Source organism: Argopecten irradians, chromosome 14 (genome assembly GCF_041381155.1).
Source record: "Argopecten irradians isolate NY chromosome 14, Ai_NY, whole genome shotgun sequence".
NCBI classification, from domain to species: Eukaryota; Metazoa; Mollusca; class Bivalvia; order Pectinida; family Pectinidae; genus Argopecten; species Argopecten irradians.
Genome location: NC_091147.1, coordinates 34884859 through 34908608, shown reverse-complemented (window position 1 = coordinate 34908608; position 23750 = coordinate 34884859). Strand labels below are relative to the sequence as shown.

The 23750-nt window shown below is 35.6% G+C and overlaps 3 protein-coding genes and 1 pseudogene across 5 annotated transcripts; 2 read left to right on the top strand and 2 right to left on the bottom strand.

The window, feature by feature from the left end:
* Positions 1-250: 250 nt before the first annotated feature.
* LOC138306935 (uncharacterized) lies at positions 251-7903 on the bottom strand. Of its 3 annotated transcripts, none has more exons than XM_069247517.1 (2): positions 7779-7903; positions 251-1932 (listed from the first exon to the last, which is right to left on the bottom strand). In XM_069247517.1, the coding sequence occupies exon 2, from the start codon at positions 1875-1877 to the stop codon at positions 894-896; it is 984 nt and encodes a 327-aa protein (XP_069103618.1). In that variant the 5' UTR covers positions 1878-1932; positions 7779-7903; the 3' UTR covers positions 251-893. The 3 variants fall into 3 exon arrangements, with proteins under 3 accessions (XP_069103618.1, XP_069103617.1, XP_069103616.1); XM_069247516.1 differs by lacking the exon at positions 7779-7903 and adding an exon at positions 4182-4300; XM_069247515.1 differs by lacking the exon at positions 7779-7903 and adding an exon at positions 2435-2474.
* A 227-nt stretch (positions 7904-8130) lies between these two features.
* LOC138306818 (uncharacterized) lies at positions 8131-13638 on the bottom strand. The gene is made up of 2 exons (XM_069247295.1): positions 13130-13638; positions 8131-11313 (listed from the first exon to the last, which is right to left on the bottom strand). The coding sequence occupies exon 2, from the start codon at positions 11307-11309 to the stop codon at positions 10344-10346; it is 966 nt and encodes a 321-aa protein (XP_069103396.1). The 5' UTR covers positions 11310-11313; positions 13130-13638; the 3' UTR covers positions 8131-10343.
* Positions 13466-17996, top strand: LOC138306817 (leukocyte elastase inhibitor-like). Its single transcript, XM_069247293.1, has 2 exons — positions 13466-13543; positions 14816-17996. Exon 2 carries the CDS (start codon positions 14820-14822, stop codon positions 16059-16061), a length of 1242 nt encoding a protein of 413 aa, XP_069103394.1. The 5' UTR covers positions 13466-13543; positions 14816-14819; the 3' UTR covers positions 16062-17996.
* Positions 17997-19094: 1098 nt separating this feature from the next.
* On the top strand, positions 19095-22559 carry LOC138308181 (leukocyte elastase inhibitor pseudogene; annotated as a pseudogene).
* The last annotated feature ends 1191 nt before the right edge of the window (positions 22560-23750 follow it).

Here is a 23750-nt window from a genome sequence, read left to right as displayed (position 1 = left end):
CATAGCATTGTATCCTGTATCTCATTATCTAGCAGTAAATAGATTTCTTAATTCCCTTCAGAGCCATATATATATCCTAGACAAGTCTTGGACTCATGATTTTCATGATACGTGGGACTTATTTAAATTTTGAGATCCCTGTATATGTGTATATACTTCTTTATACTAGGATCGACTTATAAATATAATTATCAAAACTTGAAAATCATAGTGTTCTGGACTCGCCTTAGAAAATCATATATATAAAATTACTACAAATTACTATCTATTAATAGGAATATAATATATACTTAGACATATGTACATACATGTTTATTGATAATTATATATAAATGTATGTTGACTATTGAATGTAGAGCAGAGTATTAAAGAAATTAAAAAAAAAATGTAAACATTACTCAAAATGAGGTTTCAACAGCATATTAAGATCAATGTTTACATTTAATCTATAGTAAGAAGTTTTAGAAGCATGCCAAAAGCTTAAGGCTTCCTTAATATAACATTATTAGATACAGACCTGTTAAAAATCTATAATGTCTTTGAGACTAGCGAAAAACTTATATGCCTCTGCCCCAATTTCATATGTTGGTGGTAAAACTATACACTTAATTTCTTCAACAGCACCTACCTCTCTGGAAAGGCTTTAACTCATTAACCCCTAAAATTTCACAATGGACTGCTCTAGTCTCTGATTTAGAAGAGCCCAAATGTGTCTTCAGGGATGGATGTGTTGATAAGACTTCCATAATCAGTGGTTGCCATTGGCAACTACAAACATAAAACTAACTACAAAATTACCCTGATCACAGAATACTAAATGCAATAAAGATTTAAGATCTTTCTTTTTTTTACTGTAATTTCGTTGATGAATCGCTGAATTAGAGTAACCTGTTTTATATTGTAATATCCCGTCTGGTCCATGTTTCCCAATTGAACTTGTAGCTGTAGCTAAGTCTATGAGTCCTCTGTAAAAGTTCCTGAATTCTACAATAACGATTAACAGGATCTACAAGGTACGCTAGCTTTGTATGCGTGGCAAACTGGATATGTTTAAAATTGTTGACGAGTGAATTTGAAATAATGGATTCCAGAACATCGTACTCGCATCCTTCGCAGTTTATAGTCATGAGATCAACATCAAAACAACCAACTCCCAGTTTTGTCAGAAAAACTGTGGTGTTTACGACTTTTAGAGAACAAGTACCATCCGTTGTCTTCGCCAGGAAAGGTGATGTTGCATCACCATCATGGCCCTCAATGCTTAACATAAACACTTCATTCTTTTTACTCAACCCTATATTATAGGTCAGAACATTAGGTCTGTTCTTAAACTTTACAACAAGATTTCGATAAAGAAGCTTCAATGGTTCAAGCACAACATAATTCTTTGGATTGTAATGTTTAATTAAGTACGCTGCGTCTTCCCCAACATTGCCGCCGACATCGAGAACGAGACTCTGATTGGTCAGATACTTATGGTGATGATGGCGGACATATTGGTTGTCTCCGTACCAGAATAATTCGTGAGCTGCCTTGAAGTCTTTTTCATAATTCTGAACACAATGATCCGCTCGACTCTGTTCTTCACTTGTGAGAAGCGTCTCACGTAACAAAACCTTTTTCATACAATCTTGAGGTGTTGCACTGTTAAACGGAAGAAATTCCACTTTCTCCAAACCAGATAATTTCAACAGCTCTGGATCCTCTATGCAGATGTATGTCGGGGACTGTTTCGGACAACTGGATCTATGCAATATGAGAATAAGCAATAGGAATAAGCAGAGGATAATAACAGTTCGGAACAAATGACTAGGATTTTGTATGATGCTTTTGATGAACAGGGTTGGCCTCTGACTGAATGATGATGTTGAGGCCATGTTGGATACGGTTTGATGATAAAGCCTGCGACTTGACCATATGGAGTAGAAGAACCTGAAATAGAGATTAAAACAATGCAATAACGTTGTTTAGAATAAATACCGTATTTTCTAAATATGGAAAACAAATAACAATGGTCTAAATGTTAGGAATCGAAGGAAACTGAAGACCAAGATTAAATCAATTCACAATATAATGACCCTTCAACCTCGTGTATTTGTTTAGGTTACACTACTGACTGAGATAATGGAGAAGAGTGTAAGACAAACAGACAATTATTGAGAGCAATTTCTGAAATATCCCTTGAAGGAACGAGGAAAACAATCTCTTCAACATTTGAACAATGAAGCCTAAATGGCCTGTATCGCTCATCTGAATACTGGTTCAGCGTTTCTTTCCTCAAAAATTTACATGACATGTGTAGTGTTTTCGACATACTTAAAAAAAATTACAAGAAGAAATGGTTGCCAGCATTTGGGCAAAGAAATTCATATGGAGTTTTAACTATTGACTGTTTCCAAAAATTTGAACACCAAGTCGATATGCTAGTACTTACCGGTATATCAACCTCCACATGACAATGCATGTATTTAGCCAATGTGAATACCGATTGTGGAAAATCAGAGCATATATGTATAAATTAAATGTTATTGAATATCCGCTGTTTTTCATTTACATTCTCATCGAGAAGGTGTTTACATTAATATGGATATTTAAATTATCAATAACAATATATATGCTGAATTAAAATTAAAATGTTGAAGGCTTTTGAAAGCAATCAACATTAATATTGCAGTCATGAACAAAAAGAAATATGGGATATTGATTTGAAAACACCAGTAGAATATATATAATTCATCGTTCTAGGTTATCGGTTAGAATTCGCCAGTAGACTAGAATAATTCATTCATCATTCTACTTCTAGGCCAATTAAATACTACCCTGGGATCAGTTTCAAAAACATTCCTTCAATTAAAGGATACCTTCAACTTAAAATTCTCCTTAGGCAAGCAATAAAGATAAAACTTCTTATAACCTTAGATTTTTTCCTTAACTTCTGTGATGCTTTCCCGTAGAATTTTAAGCTAAAGGATTCTTTAAAGGTGCATATATATCTAAACATAATTTTTTTTTCATTTTTAAAACTACTAAAACAGATCTAGACAAAAAATTGTGTGCACATTTATATCCTGTTAGCGACACCACTGGTCGTCTTCTGTTTCTGGACGTCATCCTTATTACCGCTCGTAATTAGTTGACTATCAATGTGATAGACAGCCAAACAGTGCTATGAATCGAGAAACATGTATATGTTTGATGGTGTAACCTCATCTTAGGCCTTCGTCTTCAATATCATTTTTCTTAGGTTGTTATTACCTTTTAAACACTTTTTTATTGTTTTGTTTCGGAATGGTATGGGCCTTTCCATTTTTTAAAGCTAAAAGAGACTGGACATTATTATGTTTGCAGGTATCCGGTTTCAATGTTCTGTTAAAAGAATTCCCTCGTATCTATAAAATCAGAACCACGCACACAAATAGAAGATACGTAGCCCCTCCCACTAAACAAATAAATCACAAATCAACTCCACACCTCCGAGATCCCTTCTCCAATTAAACAAATGTGTAAATTGTACATGTATGTAGTAAATTGATTATCAACAGTTAGCAGTTCTAGTAGCTACTGTTGTAGCGGAAAAGATATCACCCTCTGAAGTCAGTCAGATATCTTTTCCGCTACAACAGTTAGCAGTTCTAGTTGGTAATCCAACCAGTTAACATTATCATAGAATCAGTACTTATTTTACAAATGTATGATATAATATTAAAATGTCGTACAAATGTAGAAGAATCAAAATATAATTTCCATTAATCAGGCATTAATGGATTAACACATGCGTGTGCTTTTAATTTTGGAAATAACATAATAGGCTATCATGTTTTTACAAAACCGGAACTCTGAAGCAGACGCCTGTGGATAATTCATGATCATTAAAAAAAACCACAAATATGCATTCGTGTACTGCGTATACAGGGGCGATTTTACAAGTATAGATTAAAGCCAGATTATGTCAAAGAGGTAATTCAGGTTCGCCGGTAGTTCACGGTAGCGTAGATCTGTGATTGTCAACGAGGTTTTGTAACACGCATGGGTTCCTATGACGTGTAAACCTAAACAATAACACAACGATGTTAATTATACTGCTTACATTTAAACAATTAGAGCTTCGTCCATCAGACCGTGTTATACATATACCGTAATTACCTGGCTTGTGAATAAGGACGGAAATTTAAAGAGCGTACCTTGCTACCTGTGTGCAGTTTCCTAGTCAACAGCTTTATCTCACCTGTGCCTCCACACATGTGTGTAATGTCGTCGCTATTCGGAATATCCTCGGGTGACACACACTTTCGCTCACGATCAGTAGCAAAAGGTAGCTTGTTATCACATGACCACAGGTGTAGCTTGCCAATGATTAGTATTTTATTGGTCACCGGTGCAGAATCATACTTTAAATATGTATGGAATGAGGGAGTTGGAATAATTAACAAGTACATATCACAAACATAATTATATATCCTAATTCTACGAATAATTAAATGGTAGATTTACAACTGTTCCTTTTTGAAATTTGCAGTCGATGGAGCTTTTTAGATACTCCACCGCTGACAAACGGTATTTTTCACTATCAAAAACAGGAGCAGACAAAGTTACTTACTTTACACCATTACCACCATCGAAAAGTTGTACCTTCTAATTTTACTTCGAGTTTAAAATATGAAAAATAATTAATTGCATCCCGAAAAAATTCCTTGGCACTATATATATATCCTATATGGTATAAAGTACTGCATGATTGCGCACGCACCAAAGGCAAAAAGGCGGTCCTTTCGGTCTAATTGTCTTTTGAGCTACAATATTGCAGCTAATGCAGATGTAGGTATTACAATCACGCTTCATTACTTTTTGGAGATATGAACATAAGTACACATAAAAACGAATTAATCTTCAAGCACACTGAGCAATATCAAAGATACACATAGATTTTAACTTCGTCCTTCTATTATTGATATTATCATATAATAATATTATTTCCCTACCTGTTTTACTCCCAACATCTTTCGGGTTTTGTGTTTATACGTGAATAATATTTGTAAAATCCTCCGATACTGACGAGTTTTGGTTTGTTTAGTTTTACGTCCTGGCAACTGCCCCATATGGGATTCGAACCCGCATCCCAGAGGTGGAGGGCTTGTGGTAATATGTCGGGACATCTTAACCACTCGGCCACCGCGGCCCCCAGATACTGAATACAAAAGTGAAACCAATATATATATTTATATTACTCAAAGGAGCCTATATACAATGTATATAGAGTGACTAGGAGAAAGTCAAACGAAGGAAAGGATGATATGAACGTTGATAAGTTGAAAGTTATGGAAAGTGGTTTAGAACTTCTGTCGTCCTTATCGGAGGAAAGATTTGAAAATAAAAGTATATTAGGAAGTGAAAATATCACGTTGTCTTTATATTATAGTTGAGGCGCATACTGGTTATAAAATGTTAAAATTTTACCGAGGAAATAGAGATTTTGTTGACGCCGTGACGTCACGAGGCTTTATTGCATGGGTAGCCATGCAATACAGCCTCAGGCGGCATGAGTGAATTGCCCTAGACCAGCCAGTATTAAACCCATAGGTATGAAAGAAATATATATATACAGAAGATCTGTACAGTTACAACTGATACGAACCCGAAATGGAACGCACGATTAATATCGTGGAACTGCATGGAGCTGATGTTTTAAGCGGGAAATATTCAGGCATTGCTTAAAGAGGGTTCAATGTTGATTGTCTGCATGTGATTATAACAGAAAACGGCGGGATGTGACGAACATTAAGAAAAGCTAGTAGTTCTGATTGCTGTTTGTGTTTTAAGTGTCGGCTGTAATGGATGGCGCGCAATTTTTTTTTTATTAAAGGACTAGATATGGTAATGGCTCTTTTTGTCCAATAAATCTACCATATTTCAAATTAAGTATTTAGAAATTAAGTTGCTGCGTTTGAAATATTGAATACGCCACTGATAAAAACTTAATGATAATTTTGTTGACAGAAAGTATGCTTTTGCTTTATTACCATGGTAACTTTACATAAATTATGCAAATTTGAAAAAAAAAATGGTTAATTTTGGCATATTTTTTGATAGTTTTTCTTATAAAAACAAAAGAGCACAACTTAGAACAAACTTTATATTTTAAGGGAATTACCAGACATGAAGAATACATCATTTTGAGAAATATAAAGTTTGTTCTAGAATGTGCTCTATATTAACTAGATGAAAAACTGCATAAAAAAGGCAATTTCTTATGAAATTTTCACATTTTGCATAATTTATGTATAATAAAAATGGTTGCCATGGCAAATAGAACTGTTATATTACCTAATAGCACTATCAAATATGTCAGGTATGTAGTTAATATTTGAAATGCAAGATTAACATCATGATTGTAAATAAGATGTAAACTATTGATGTTTTACGTCTACTCTTCTTCTGCTAATAGGTATTATACTCGTCAATATATATTCTATAATGATATATTTTAGATATGCTCTGATTTTCAACTATTTTCATTTAATACATGGTCACGTGACGTTCACTATATGCATCATATTGACTCGGTGTTTCCAATTTTAGAAACACTGAGTTAATATTCCTTTCTGAACGCACAAACAGAGCATTCTTCAGAGTGCCGTTCTTTGACCAACGCTTTTATTATGATTAACATGCACATAACATTTGTGGAAGAAACAACCATGTGAAAATCAATGACCTTTGTTTCGGTCTATGTGATGTAACTATTGTTATATCACCCTGGTAGAACAACCTCGGTGATTATAAATTTATTCTACAAAGGTCCATAATTGATATATATAAGATATACCCAGTCTCTGATATTCCACTATTTTCATTGGCGAATGCATAGTCACGTGACGTTCACTATAAAGCAATTTAATTCGGTGTTTCCATATTAGTAACACGGAGTCAATATTCCGAATTTGATTTGCGAACTTCATTGCCCAAACGCTGCGTTCTTCAGGGTGGCGTTCTTTGATCGATGCTTTTCTTGTTATCAATATGCATATTATTATTAGAGATTGTTTTTAACATTTGTTAAAGAAACGACATCAAACATAGAAATTAAGGACATTTAATTTGCTTTTGTTCATATTGTGTAATTTTCGGTGTTATATCACCCTTGTAAATTTTTTAATAAATACCTCGTTCGTTATGTGTGTCCATAACGCGGTAATGGATTAGAGTCTAGTCATCCTCGATATTCTAGTTGATAAGATTATTTGTACTCATACAATTATCTATCCACCCCGGAATATCTCTTAGCAACATTGAAGGCTTTCTATGTGATCATAGATGAGAGGATACTAAAGTTTGGACGTGGTCATTTAAAATTGATGTTCATCAAAATTGAATTCTCTCTGTGCGACCATATAGATGATGAGAGGGTAGTTTGGTCATTTGAAATTGTAAAAGGAGCGGGTCGGTGTGGATTGTAAATAGTGTTATATACAGTCTCTATCACTCAGCTGACGGAGCATGCTTCTTTGGCTCAGTCGGTAAAGCCGTAGATTTCCACACTGGAGACCCGGGTTCGATTCCTGGTCGGGGCACTCGACAGGAATGTGTATTTCCCCTGTTCTTCTACAAAATTGATGTTTATCAAAAATTGAAGGAACCCATGGAGTATTGAGGATGACCCACTTCTGGACTATCTCATAGTAAAACTGGAGGCAACAGAACAGGTAAACTTGACAGTGTGGGTTTGAAGTTGGGCGTCGCTCTCTTTGTGTAAGCTTCAACGGAATTCTTCGCATACATACCAGATGACTGCTGTTGAAATTCAGTTGAATGATCTAAAACAAGATGCAAGCCTAGAGTTCTTTCCTGTTTTCAGTGTCAAGTGTCAATATTGAATAAATGGCGGGCACAGACTAGAGTTAACGGAAGTGATTATGTAAAATTGAAGCCAACACCGTGAATCTTCTTCGGACCTGAGTACACTAAGTGTAGGCCAGCTCACAGATTTGAAACTTAAAACTTCACAGATTTGTGTGTGTGTGTGTGTGGGGGGGGGGGGGGGGGTAAAAAGGGGCCAGCTACAGTTGTAGTCAGAAGGTAATATCCTTTCCACTACAACAGTAGCTAAAAAGGGGCCAAACCATACACTTGATAATGCATGTTACCAGTGCTTATACCTTATGCTACCGTAATGATACAGTCCTTCCTGACCAGGATTTGAACTAGGAACAATAGCTGGATGCTCTTCCGATTGAGCTACCAAATATAGGCCTACACCCATGAAACTGTTGTAACATTCTTACCAATTGGAATTAAGTAGATTTTTAAACTTTACCCGTATTCCACTTGGTTCTTTGAACGCGCCTAATAAGTTAATAACTAAAATGTTTGTCCTGTTAGAAACGGAATTTCTATTCCAGATTTTTTTGTCTTAAAAAGTCGATATCTAGTATACCGGATAACAAAATAATGAATTTCCAAATTTTTCAGGTTTTTTTATGTTTATTAAGTTCGATTCGGTGCCATTTGACAACGCTCCAGGAGTAAAAGCGGATGAAAGCCACAGTGCTCATTGAAAAACCATCGATGGCAGTATATATTTGGCAACTGAATTAATTCGTTATGGTGCATAAATTGACATTCATCCGGTTGCACAATTCAAAATTGCCACCACACATGTAAATTATTGATTAATATATAAACTCGACGATCTCTAAAGTAATGAATTAATTAAATCCATGCAGTATAAAACATTTATCACTGAAAACGATCAAGGTAGACATCTAGATACTACTTTTGAATAATTTTGTGATTTCTCTTCCTGGATGGTATCAGAGACGCTTGTGTTATAAAAATGTAGAATTAAAAAGTATAACTGAAGAGGAGTATGCTATTTGAAATAAATGTGCTTTTTTAACGATTGAAGAGAGATATAGGTGTGTTTTTCCCCTTTCACATGGCGGAACTGCCAGCCTTGGACCCATGTTTAGTAACTTTTTAAGCAACTCTATACAATGCAAACACCTGTGTATTCTCGATACTCCAGGAATTACTTTCACCATCGTTATATCCACCCAGGGCTGGTGTTTATTACAGTAAAACTGAAGGCCGTTCGGGACGGACCATTCCAGTTCTGCTGAGACTTCTTTTGAACCGAGAGTGACGCCAACCTTTAAAGCAACACGCTGTATGTTTATTTGATTCTTTTGAAAACATGTGCATCAAAGTTCCCAACTAACTACTCGTCTGTTTTCACACACAGGTCTCCAGTTTTGCTATGGTATTTTCAAGAGATGGATATAACGACATAGTAACAGTAACCCCTTGGGGTATCGAGGATGGTGTTAAGTTATACTTTTAAGTAACTTCATAAAATACAAGCGCATGTAGATAATCATATTCGATACTCCAGGGGTTCTGATCTCTTACGATCTCTACACGCTTGGACTATCTCACAGTAAAACTGGAGGCAATATAACAAAACAGGTAATTTAGTCGTTTGATGCACATCAAAAGAACCGTATAACGGTGCACTATGATTGGCTATGTGGCTTTGATGTTGGGCGTCGTTCTCTCTATAGTCTTCAAAGGAAACCTTTCCGGGCCTGTGATTGGTTCAGATGTTTTCCGCTGAGCTGTTTCTAATTTTACTATGAAATCGTCACTATCAGGGATGTAGAGATCGTAAGTGATCGGAACCCCTGGAGTATCGAGGATGGTGGATATCATGACCGGCCTTTCAGTACAGATCAACCGAACAAATACACTTAATGTATTGTATTTGTTATCCAACATGAATCATTGTAATGAAATTAAATTTTTGTCGTTTGTTGATGAGTGTATTGTTGGTAGCTGTTTGTTGAAGAGTAAGTCGATGGGTGTAAAGTTGAATGATGATTGTTTTCATGGTTTTATTTAGTTCCATATTTATAACTAGTAAACTGGATAAAGGACCGTATATATATATATAGTCATAAACATCCTGACAGAAATTACAATAATATTTCTCCGTCCTACTAAATACATTCTACAAAATTATTTCCATGCTTCCAAGTGTTGGTGTCTGTAGAGTTGTCCTGTGTCAGTGTGTGAAGTGTGTCATAGTGGTTGTTAGTGTCTGTAGTGTATCTGTAGTGTTTTCTAAAGAACATCTTGAGCATCTCATATATTTGGTACCAGGAAGCAGGAATGGCGTGAAGATCACGACTCCAAAATGATATCAGCCAATGATTGAAAAACAACTTCGTAAATGTGAATAAACTTCCTTTATGGACTTCTATCAAGTCGATGTTCCTGAATCAACTACCTGAAGATGTTATGTATGTGCATTAAATCATATTTCATATCCATGGCCTGGTTATACCACATTATGAACAAAAATCCATATTGTAATTGATCATCTGGGTTGTAAACAAATACGCGTTGATGCAACCTTCGTGGAATTTATACAAAATAACCGAAAGTACAGAACGGTCAATGTTACAGCCATCTTCGACATCTTCTCGACTTCCGGTCACCGTTGAGCTATCAGTCGTTTTACCGGAAGTACTACAAGGATGTTCAGAGACTGTTCGTTTCGAGAAAAAACATTTACGCCTAACTGCACATTTCACCCATGGTGTTATCACTGTTTCCATGACGTCAGTTCTCCGATTAACAAGCATCCAATCGGTGTTTAATTCTCGGGAATACTCGTAAAATATCGGCTCTTCCCGGACGGTTTGCATGACAAGGTCTTTTGTGGCCTTTGACCTGAGATGTGTCTTACCGTCCAGTACAATAATACCGCTTTTGACTGACTTCGCAAGATCAAAAAGAATATCCAATTTACCATTAAGATTAAATCGTATTGAGGAACCAACCCACATCACGAAATCATACTCTGCCAATACCAGTTCTATAAGGACAGGTTTCAAAGCACCTGACTTGATTCGTTGAAGCTGAGCCGGATATTCGGAAAACGGAAACCGGCGTATCTCCATGGCAACGTTTTCTGATAAACTATACAAAGTTTCATTTTGTACCTCTGTCAAGCCGATGTCATACAATACCATATATATTGAAGGATGCTGCCTTGTCAAGTTCCCTATCACTGATTGTAACATTGCAATCGATTGCTCGAAATTTTGCGCATGCGCAGCCGACACAATTATAGGAATATCCTCGATGATTTGTTTTACCGAAACTACAGGTGGTGGAATGTATTCCTCTTCTGCGAAGCACTTGAATTTTTCCTTCACCAAAGTAGTCATAAAGATCAAGAAGAGGACGGAGAGAAAAAAGACCACAGAAATCACCAATCCAATAGCGATTGGAGCAGGTCGTGTTTTCATGATACTGAAAAACAAAACAAACATATTGTTATTTTGACGAATACACATCAGATACTTGCATCTTTATTTACAATTCATATCACTAATATATTATCCTTTGTACAGGAACTATCTTTTGAGCGGAATTAATTTTGTGGACATTTTCAAATGTTTTGTGTTTTTGAAATGTTTTGAATGTATGTTTGACTGACTGAATCCTCAAGTAGTCTTATATGTTTTGGTTTTATTTGTGCTATAATGAGAATTAGCTATGGTTCAATTTACATCCTATCGGCATGTCGTTCATCTGCCACCTCATGATAATAGCTATATCCGGTGTACGTTATACACGGATTTAAAGTTGCATGGCACTACTGCACAGGGAAGAGGGACACGGAAAAGTCCCTGTGCTACAGCTACATATGTAGGGTTGCTGCTCAAATGAAACCTAGCCCTATTCGATATTAAATATCCATTCATTTGATATGAATTAAATGTGTCGAAATTAAACTGATACAGCAAATGCATTTTTCCTAACATTAAAAAGTTTAATTTTTAAATTCAAGACAAAACAACTGTAATTTTCATTTCTAGCGATGATCCACAGAAAGGGAGACCATTTCACATATTTTTTTCATCATTCATTAATTATTCTAATATTAAAACATGGAATCAACATTGTCTCGGTATAGAAACGAACGGATTTCCGGAATTTAGAGCCATGTTTTATAGAAAAGATAATATTTTTAAAGTTTTTCTAAATATTAAATGAAGCCATTATAAATGACAATCAAAAACGATGCAAACCTCGCATTGGATAGAGAACTGTTCGTCGGTGCACAGGGGCACGTAAATACTGACAATCTTGTAAGTTGTATCAGCACCGTATGTCGTATCCTAATAGGATATGGCGTACCTATTGATTATTATACATGATTAATAATTTGCATGCCCCTGTGATTGGTGTTTCCTATTATGGTCACAGAAATAGACTATCCGAGGAACAGATCGCTTTGAGCTTGAATGGACATGAATACCTGTACAAATTGATTGTAGTATCATATATAAGACATATATACAGTGATCGCTTGGTGTGTAGCATTTAATTAGCTAAATAGATAATTAGTAGTAGTTACACATGTATGTATACGTTATTATACTCGACCTTATATATCATACTATTGAGGTTTTGAGGAACATAATTGTTAGAGTGTAAAAAAAAAATATATATATATCAAAAGTACTTAGCAAACGCTTTTATGAAATCAAGTGAATTACAGGTTTAATTTATCTTAATGTATCAGCCGTTTATATAATTGAATTGTTGAAATTAATTAATAGTGTTTCGTAAGTCTTTAAAGGCTGGGTATTTTGATATGTTATTTGTATATGATCTGATGATTTTTTTTTTTTGAATGCGTAACACCAGAATGTTAAATACTATTTAAATCACTGATAACACTTAATTTGATAAAAAATATTAATAAATTTATATATAATGCATCATATTTTATTTTATCTTATTTCGTCTATAATGAGCATACACAGTTGACTATGGTGGAAAAGGAGCTGAGTGCACGATCGGACAACTGAACCATCCTCGATACTCTAGGGGTTACTTTCACTGTCGTGGATATTACAACAGTGATAGTAACACCTCGATTATCGAGTATGCGACCGGACACGCCTGTCTCTTGGTGGGAAACACAAATAAATCTAATATAGCAATGCCGTATACTCGACCATTCTTTGATATTATTGTGTATGTACGTACATTGTACCAATTAATTATTAATAACCAATTAATTAAAATAAAGTTAATTAGTGAAAACATGACATACCTCTGTTAAGTGACTTACATCTGGTTTTAGGCCAGGTGTGCTTTACACATAATCGTCGGTCACTTGTACCATAGGAAAGAGAATAAACGCTTCCATTATTGTCTGTCTAACTCAGCTATACTGATCAAGATACATGTATATGTACGGCGTTTCTGGTTGTTCAATATCAGCAAAAGATATGTCATTTGTCAAAATAAAATGGAGAAGAGTCGAGGTAGAGAATATTAATCACTGCCGATTCATTATCCAAACACAAAATAAAAACTGATATAAAATCAATCACTTTGAACATACTCGAAAGTTCGTTTCGTTTGTTTGACTCTCTTCCATTCCGATAATTCATGAGTGCCCTTGTAAACAAACGTGTGTACGCCTCACGGAAGTAAATATCTCAACTAAATATTAAACTAACAGGTAAGTCTTCATTACAGAAACTGTCCGATTAAAGCTTATGTATCACCAAGAGACTTTTGTAGCTATTCCCTAGACGTGTCACTACGAACTTCTGGTAAAAATATATTACAATGTACATTGTACCTGTTGTACAACACATATAAAATGTAGTTTGCATGCATGTATGTGAAAATACTTGTACAATGTACATGAATGTATGTATGAGTATAGCTTATTCGGGTATTGGTATTGTAGATGTACACCACATATAGCCGTACTGACACATACATCTACACATGTAGTTTTTCTTTTGTGTGTGTCTGTGTGTTACTGCAACTCGTCTACATACATGTAGATACAATGTGTAAAATAGATGTACGACTTGTACACATATACATTGTATACCGTACTAAAATATACGTGGAACCTCAAACATTTTTACACGCATCCTCAGCACTCCAGGGGTTCCGATCACATACGTACGATCTCTACATCCCTGGACTCTCATAGTAAAACTGGAGACAGCAGAACAAAACAGGTAATTTAGTCCTTTGATGCACATCAAAAGAGCTGTATAACGGTACACTGTGTGACTTTGAAGTAGTGGTCCACTTTCTCTGTAGACTTAAAAGAAATTTTGTGTAGGTCTGTGATTGGTTCAGATCTGTTCCCCTGAGCTGCCTTCAGTTTGCTATGAGATAGCCAAGGGATGAAGAGATTGTAAGTAATAGTAACCCCTGGAGTATCGAGGAAGAATATGTTTGTGATCTATCTCATTTGAATTTATATAATCGATGATTTCCAACATCCCGACGAATTGTGGCATACCACTGTTTCATTATAAAAACATTTTGATAGTCTCTTTCATCTGTGTGCTGCCTTATCTCCGTCTGTCTGTCAATTCGGACACAAGATGGCCGAAAGGCAGCCATCTTAGATATTGATAATTGAAGTTTGTTATCGCTATTTCTTAGTAAAACCCAATCTTATTAAAATTAGACTTGTAATTCCGCTCCACTACGATGCTCGAGGTTACGCTCAAATACTGCAGTGTATGGGTGAGTAGAATTATACTTGTATTGGATCGTAACGTAGGACATAGTAGTGGGGCAGAATAACAAGTTTAATTTTAATTAGATTGATTAAGAACCAATCAGGACTTTTTTGCACAGATTTAATCTCTAGGTTCCATTTGGTGTCTGGTTTTGCATATTGCATATTCTTATCAAAGTTTTTATCCTACATTACATGTTTCAGTCTAAACTGTGGATGTTTATTTTTCATGTATTCTAGGTATATGAAACAGCAGTTGTTGTCCCTCGTCCTAGTCATGGCTTTTGTTCAACAATCCCAAAGTAGCGCCAAAGTCTTCAGAGATGATCGACTACACGCAGGATTCCAGACATCAAACGCCGAGTTTACATTGGAGCTTTACAAGCGTCTAACTAAAATGTCCGAGGACGGGAATTTGTTCTACTCGCCTTTCTCCGTCTCGGCTGCCATGTCCATGGTTTACCTTGGTGCCAGGGAGCAGACGGCAGCCCAAATGGTTCCCGCGCTCAGCATTCAGTCACTAGGTCAGCGAGTGCACGAAGCCTATGAAGACTACTTGAAGGTGGTTTTGGCAGGAAACGAAAACGTCACACTACAGATTGCCAACAGATTGTTTCCTAATAATAAGGTAGAAATTGTGCCATCATTTATTGAGCTTTGTGCTAAGCACTACCAAGCTGACGCGAAAGCAATGGATTATGGACAATTTGAAACCGCAAGGAAAGTGATCAACGATTGGGTTAGTCAGCAAACAGCAGAGAAAATAAAGGACCTTCTGCCACAAGGATCTTTGAATGAACTGACCATTATGGTACTGGTCAACGCTATCTACTTCAAGGGCAACTGGGAGACAAAGTTTGACGACAAAGCTACCAGGGATATGACCTTTCATAACCTTAACGGTCAACAAAAAAATGTGAAAATGATGTTTCACAAAGCCACAAAATTCCCGCTAAAGATCGACGATGAATTAAAGTGCAAAGTGTTGGAATTGCCATACAAAGGTAACGACCTCTCAATGGTCATAATTTTACCCGAGGATAAACAGGGGTTGTCTGCCCTTGAAGAGAAGCTAACTCCATCTGTCCTGAAGGAGCTGACGACAAACATGCCACCAATAAAGGTTGAAGTTTATCTCCCAAAATTTAAACTTAAATCCGGTTTTGAGCTTTCTAAACTCTTCAAAAGCATGGGAGTGACAGATTTATTTCACAAGACGAAGGCAGATCTGTCGGGTATTGACGCCACCAGGGCATCGTATGTGTCCGGCATCTTTCACCAAGCCTTTGTTGATGTGAACGAAGAAGGAACCGAGGCTGCTGCCGCCACTGCAGTTGTGATGCTAACAAGAGCAATGCCGAGACCGCCATTGGAGTTCAAGGCCGATCACCCGTTCATGTTCGTTATCAGGGACAACCGGGCAGATACCATTTTGTTTGTCGGGAGGTTTGTGGATGTTGATCAGGCTCAGAGAGATGAATTATAGCGAACTTGCCGTTGACATTGCCTCCGAAACTTTGTGTTCATTGCACCTACCCTACTCTACCTTCGCTTAGTTTATATTGAATGTTATCCTCGATATTCCAGAAGTTTATTACTGTCATTATATCCACCCCTAGGGTATTCAAAGCAACACTGATTGTAGTACAGGAATAAGAACTGATGAATCACAAGTCTGCATGGACTTCCTTTGTAGAATACAGGTAAAGTAACGCCCAACTTGAAATATCAAATGAAAATTTGAAGAAGGTCATCTCACAAAACTGCGAATAATAATTGATAAAAAAGAACCATCTTGCTAAATGTTTAGATGGTGGGATCTATTTTGTGTTGAATTACGCACTAAAAAGTTACCAACATTTTCATAAAATTGCAATCCTGATTATCTCTCCTTAACAAAACAGACTTAAAAGAATTTCAAAATTTCTTTACACATTTTACATCTACATATATTCCCCAACTCACAAATTAAATATCTGGAACTAATGCATCCTGAATACCCAATCAGCAGGCTTCGAAACATTCATCTTTATATGAAAATACTTAAAAGGGGATTTCCAGAAATCTATTTTTGGTTTGATACTGCGAACCCTTCGGGGTGAAGATGACGACAGTAAAGTAACCCGCGGAGTATCAAGGATCACCTACCGTACGCTATAGCTACCCTAGTCTGGTTCCCTGCTGCGAATGCTCCGATAGCTCTGCGCTATTCTTAGGGAACCAGACTATAGCTACCCTCGCTTGGTTAATACGTGTTTATTAAATCTCTGACTTTAAATTAGACTGAAATTATTATGCACCATCTTAGAAACCCTATTGATGAATTATTGATATTCCGCTAAATCTACCTTTATCACTAGCCTAAAATGTAGGCAGGTTTAGCGAACTATATCGATGCGTGTTACTCATGCAATAAGATCCAGACCAGAGCTTTTTCATTTGTTGTACGATGTGACAATCAAATAGCAAGGTGCACAGGTAAAGTATCTTGTCAGCTCTGGTCACGTTCATGTGGAAATGTGTAGATGAAATTAACATGAATATCTGTTGATGGGAGAATCTTATCAGTTCAGGTCACGTTCATGTGGAAATGTGCAGGTGAATTTAACAGTAATATCTGTTGATGGGCAATAATATAATCTCACGAATGTTATATCGTATCTAAACTATTTTCATTGTTTGATCCTTTGTAACAGGGTCCAGTTTCACAATCATTTCTTAAATTTAAGGAATCCCTTAACTTCAATTTCTCCAGTAAAGTATTACAGATTTTAAGAAAGAATTTCCCTTAACCTTTGTAATGTATGGGGAAAGTTGAGGAATCCCACAAAGTTAAGGAATATTCATGAAACAGGGCCCAGATTTCAGATTTGTTAAAGTATCTCGCCATATGTACTATCCTATTCGGGTTGTTTAAACATTGTATTTAACACCCCTATTAATGACTTAACAAATTTATGAAAGTCACATGTATTATATCATTATACTTAAGCACATTTTCTTTTTTGTTATATTTGATTAATTTAGATTTTTCCCTTGTTAAATTTTTTGACATGTTTATACGTAGTTTACATTGATATATTGAAATATGTTCTTTGTTTCATTATTACATATATCAATTAATATTTTTTATTCTCTTTACGAATGCTAGGTTATCTTTCTTGTTCTTTCTACGAATGCTAGGATTAATATACATTATATTGTTTATTACAGTAGTAAGGTATTATTTTACCGACTTTTCAAGGTTGAAAACAGTGACTGATGTGGAAAATGAATTACCGTATATATTGGAAAATGTACATATATACTGACGTTTCTGATTGTTTAATATCAAATGAAAATGGAATCGAGGTAGAATAATAATCCCTCGCTGCCAATTAATTATTCAAACACAAAATAAACTTAGTGTACTTATTCTTGACCTCAGATTTCGTTTCGTTTTTACCATACCTGCCCTAAAGGCAATTGAGCTTATGCCGTGGTCTGCCGTCCGTCTGTCCGTCCGGCTTCAACTTTTCTACTTAAACAATTTCTTCTCCAAAAATTGGAGACATAGAGTCCTAAAAGGCATGTGGCATGCTGGATGAAAGGCTACCAAGTTTGTTCAAATGAATGACCCTAACCTTCATTCAAGATCACGGGGGTCAAATAGACTTAAATCTTATAATGACTTCTTAATATCCAAGATGCCTGGAGAACTGATGTATGCTGAGATGATGGGCTATCAAATTTCTTCAAATGAATAACCTTGACTTTCATTCAAGGTCACATGGTAATAATAGAAATTCTTATTGACTCTCTAATGTTTGAAATATGCACCATGATTACCAGATAGCAGTTGTGCGATTTTCTCGCACTCCGCTAATTCATGAGTATCCTTTTAAACAAACGTATACATGTATACGTACCACGTAACACGGAAGTAAAAGTCTTATCTATACTAAACAAACATAGGGTAAGTCTTCATTACACAAAATAGTTCGATTAAAGCTGATATATTATCAATAATCTCGTGTAGCTATTCCCCAGGTGTGTGAATATAAGCTTCTGGTCAAAAATCAACTTACACTATTGCAATATAATACCAGGAGACTACTCATACAATGTACAAATACATGTAAGTATATATAAATATAGCTTATTCATTCAGGTATTGGTATTGTATATCACACTACATGTACATGTGATATAATTTTCCGTGCTGACATAGTTATATTTTTTAGTTAATTCGAAATCTTTATTTCTGGGTAACAACAACTCGTTTACAATGCAAATGAACTGTACAGTACAATGTGTAGATCTAGATCTACATGTACCATATGTAAATATATATATCTACTGTAATAAATTGTAGTGTAAGATCAAATATATATACACCAATTACCAATATAGTTTAATCTACATTTGTACATGTATTTTCTACTTAAATACTTCATTACACATCTCGACAACTTGTGGCAATCCTACATTTCATGTTCCTGTTATTTGGGGATTTTTATTTCCCTTATATTCTAGGTATATGAAGCAACAGTTGTTGTCCTTCATCCTAGTTATGGTTTTCGTTCAGTCACAGAGTGCCACCAAAGTCTTCAGAGATGATACACTACACGTAGAATTCCAGACATCAAACGCCGAGTTTACCTTGAGACTTATAAGCGTCTAACTAAAATGTCCGAGGAATTTGTTCTACTCGCCATTCTCCATCTCTGCTGCCATATCCATGGTTTACCTTGGTGCCAGGGAGCAGACGGCAGCCCAAATGGTTCCCGCGCTCAGCATCCAGTCACTAGGTCAGCGAGTGCACGAAGCCTATGAAGAGTGCTTAAAGATGGTTTTGGCTGGAAAGGAAAACGTCACACTACATATTGCCAATAGACTGTTTCCCGACAAAAGTGTAGAAATTGTACCATCCTTTATTGAGCTTTGTGCTAAGCACTATCAAGCTGACACGAAAGCAATGGACTACAGGCAAACCGAAACCGCTAGGCAAGAAATCAACGATTGGGTTTACAAGCAAACAGCAGAGAAAATAAAGGACCTTCTGCCACAAGGATCTTTGAATGAACTGACCATTATGGTACTGGTCAACGCTATCTACTTCAAGGGGCAACTGGGAGACAAAGTTTGACGACAAAGCTACCAGGGATATCACCTTTCATAACCTTAAAGGTCAACATAAGAATTTGAAAATGATGTTTCACAAAGCCACAAAATTCCCGCTAAAGATCGACGATGAATTAAAGTGCAAAGTGTTGGAATTGCCATACAAAGGTAACGACCTCTCAATGGTCATAATTTTACCCGAGGATAAACAGGGGTTGTCTGCCCTTGAAGAGCAGCTAACTCCATCTGTCCTGAAGGAGCTGACAACAAACATGCCACCAATAAAGGTGGAAGTTTATCTCCCAAAATTTAAGCTTAAATCCGGTTTTGAGCTTTCTAAACTCTTCCAAAGCATGGGAGTGACAGATTTATTTCACGAGACGAAGGCAGATCTGTCGGGTATAGACGCTGCCAAGACATCATATGTGTCCGGCATCTTTCACCAAGCCTTTGTTGATGTGAACGAAGAAGAAACAGAAGCTGCTGTTGCAACTGGAATTGTGATGATTCGAATACGTGCAATGCCGAGACCGCCATTGCAGTTCAAGGCCGATCACCCGTTCATGTTCGTCATCAGGGACAATCGGGCAGATACAATTATGTTTGTCGGGAGGTTTGTGGATGTTAAGCAGGCTCAAAGAGATGAATTATAGAAAACTCAACATTGACATTGCCGCTAAAACTTGTGTGCTTATTCTGCTACAGAACTTACTATCTATATACATTGACCTAGCGTACTCTACATTATCTTGGTCAATATTGAATGCCGTCCTCGATATTCCAGAAGTTACTATGACTTTTCGCTTGGTTTATGCTGAATGTCAACCTCGATATTCCTGACTCGCAATCTTGATTATATTAGAAATATTGACAACACGACATTAATAAGTATTTTGATTGATACCGTTGAAATTCCAAATCGTTGATCGATACGATTATGTAGGTATAACATGTATGCTGTACCCATACCCGAGCCAAAGTCACGTACATTAATAAAATACATAACCACTGAGGAGTTAATGAAATTACATTTAGACAAGAATATGCACATAATAAGGTAAACACACTACTGTAAGAGCGATCTGAGTAGTTCTAGACAAAAATTTCTTCACTACACTGGCAAGGGCCAGGGTTCGGTATACAAGACGTCCGACCACAATGTGTAATTGCGGTTTGAACATTTCACATACATTTCACTACAGTGGGTTTTTCTGGCAAATCACAGTAAAACCAACTAATCTAATTTCTATCAGAACTGGTTACTTTCCGATATATATGCAAATTTTAAGGTACTCTTAGACTGGATTGTCCATTTAAAAGAATTTCAAATTTTCATTTTACATGTATTGCCCAACTCACACATTAAACATTTGGAATTAATGCATTCTGAATTCACAATCAGCAGGCCTCGAAAAATACATCTCTATATGAAAATGCCCAAAAGAGGATTTCCAGAAATCTATTTTTGGTTTGATGATGACAGTATCATCTACCGTACGCTAGAGCTACCTTCGCTTGGTTTATACGGTATATTAAATCTCTGCCTTTAAATTAGACTGAAATTATTATGCACCATCTTAATAACCCAACAGATGCATTATTGGTACTAGTCCGATAAACTTGCCTATATTAATAAGCTTCCCCCTAATATATATTAGAAATAAAACCCCATAACATAGGCAGGTTTAGCAGACTATATTGCTGCATGTCATTAAAGCAAAATGGTCCAGTCCAGAACTCTTTCATTTGTTGTACAGTACCCCATTACAATCATATAACATGGTGCAAAAGTGAAATATCTTATCAAGTTCAGTTCACTTTCATGTTAAAATGCGTAGGTGAAATTAACATGAATATCTTTTGATGGTCAATAATATAATATCAAGAATGTGATGAAATAAGTAAGCGACTTTTGCAACAGATTTCACATTTATTTTGTTTAAACATGCTACACCGCTGACAAATGCTATTTATTCTTGAGCTACAAAAGTTACTTACTTTATACCATTACCACCACTGTAAAGTTTGAGCTTCTTCATTAAGATAAAAATTGTAAAAATTATTTAATTGCATCCGAAAAAAATAATCCATGGCACTATGTTCTATATGGAATAAAGTACTGATTACGCATGCACCAAGAGCAAACTAAATAATTTTATATGTACTTATGTGTTAATTTGACTCATATGTGCACGATTAAACATCAGTTATTTTTCATATGATGCGTATCACTTATTCTTTGTCGGCGGTGGAGCATCTTTAAAATATCTTTTATTTTGTACCATCAAATTCGGTTTATTGAAACAGTGTTTCTGTGAACTATCATTGAAAACTGCTGAAAATAAGTTCTTACATGTTGCCAATTTGGATTTTAGAACACTACTATAAATATCTTTACATATTTATAATTGTTACATATATAATATCATTATACTTAACGTATGTTTTCTTTTTCGTTATTTCGTTATACTTAGTTGGGCTTTTTTTTAGATTTTCCCCCTTGTTAATTGTTTTACATGTTTATACGCAGTTTACATTGATATATTGAAATATATTCATGGTGTCATTATTAGATATATCAAATCAATTTTTTTTATATTCTCTTCGAATGCTAGGATAGCTTTCTTATTACTACTACGAATGCTAGAATTAATATTCATTGAATTGTTAATTACAGTAGTTAGGTATTATTTTATCGACGTTTCAAGGTTAAAAACAGTGACTGATGTAAAGTGCAATGTGATTTCAAATAAATATAATTTTTCGTTTTTGAAGACTTTTTTGCTAGTTAGCCACTCACTCCCTTTAATAAATAAAATGAAAATGCTATAATGTGAAATCAAGAGGAGATGTCTATACCATTATTGACGAAATGTGCGATATGCTGATATGAAAAATCGTTAGAAAAGTTCGAAGTAACAGCAACATTGACTAGAACAATGAGGGAAAGGATTGCGATATGCTGGTGTGAACAATCGTTAGAAAAGTTCAGAAGTTCAGTGACCTTGTCTAGAAAATTATGGAGAAAAGGTGCAATATGCTTATTTGAACAATCTTTACTACCAAACATCATTATGAGTACATAGGGTCAGACAATGAAGCCAAACTGTGGTCTACAATTTCATTTCACATTTTTACAGTGTTATTAGAAAGATCTTGTAAAGTTATTAAGGCATAAAACAAGAATTTTAGACTGTATAAATTCTATGCTGTAACTATAATGCTTTTAAGGCATCGTCATTTTAGTCTGTCCATTTGAATGTTTCACAGATAAATATTATCAAACCTTATGGTTTTCAATAGATAACTTAAAAATAACATGTCAAAATTTTCGCCCAGTAATGGCAATTATAACTTTAAACACAATCTTGGAAACTGGCATTCTCGATACTCCAGAGGTTCCGATCACTTACAATCTCTACACTCCTGGACTATCTCATAGTAAAACTGAAGGCACCTCAGAGGACAAAATCTGAACGAATCACAGACCAGCAAAACAGTAGTCTTCATTGGAATTGTTTACTGCCAAAAATAATGTTCAGCTCTTATTTGTGCCCGAAAAATTAAAAGCATTGAAGTACTGCAATTCTAAAAATGTTGGTAACGTTTGGTGATGAATGACATATTAAAAGTTCATCTTCCTTCGCGAGTATGAAATATGCGGCACATATAACTTTAAAACGGAGATGCTTACTGTAAAACGGAGATGCTTACTGTAAGTAATATTTTTTCGCCGATAAAGCTAGGTGAAGCTTCCCGAACATTATAATTATTTTAACTTCGATTTCTAAAGTTTTTTCGTAGACGTCTACTAAAACGTCTGAAAGTGCTAGGCCCAATTATACATAATCTGTAACTAATTATCAGATCCCTGGGCTTGAAATAGGATCCACACTAATCTGTTTCGAAGGATTATTTTTACAAATGTCAATACGTTCATTGTTCAAGTTTTTGTGATATCTTATATTTTTCAATTGAGTTCAAAAATATTGAATTTTTATATTCGTTTCCTGCTACACAAGTATGCATTGACCGATAATCAAGCACAATACAAAATGCAACGTCCGGATTG

Bases quoted from the DNA above. Each gene is read 5' to 3' on its own strand.
- LOC138306935 (XM_069247515.1), bottom strand. From the start codon at position 2,454: ATGTGGAGGTTGATATACCG. The intron at 1,933-2,434 runs GTAAGTACTAGC...TCTCTATTTCAG, and splicing joins ATGTGGAGGTTGATATACCG to GTTCTTCTACTCCATATGGT.
- LOC138306818 (XM_069247295.1), bottom strand. From the start codon at position 11,309: ATGAAAACACGACCTGCTCCAATCGCTATTGGATTGGTGATTTCTGTG.
- LOC138306817 (XM_069247293.1), top strand. From the start codon at position 14,820: ATGAAACAGCAGTTGTTGTCCCTCGTCCTAGTCATGGCTTTTGTTCAA.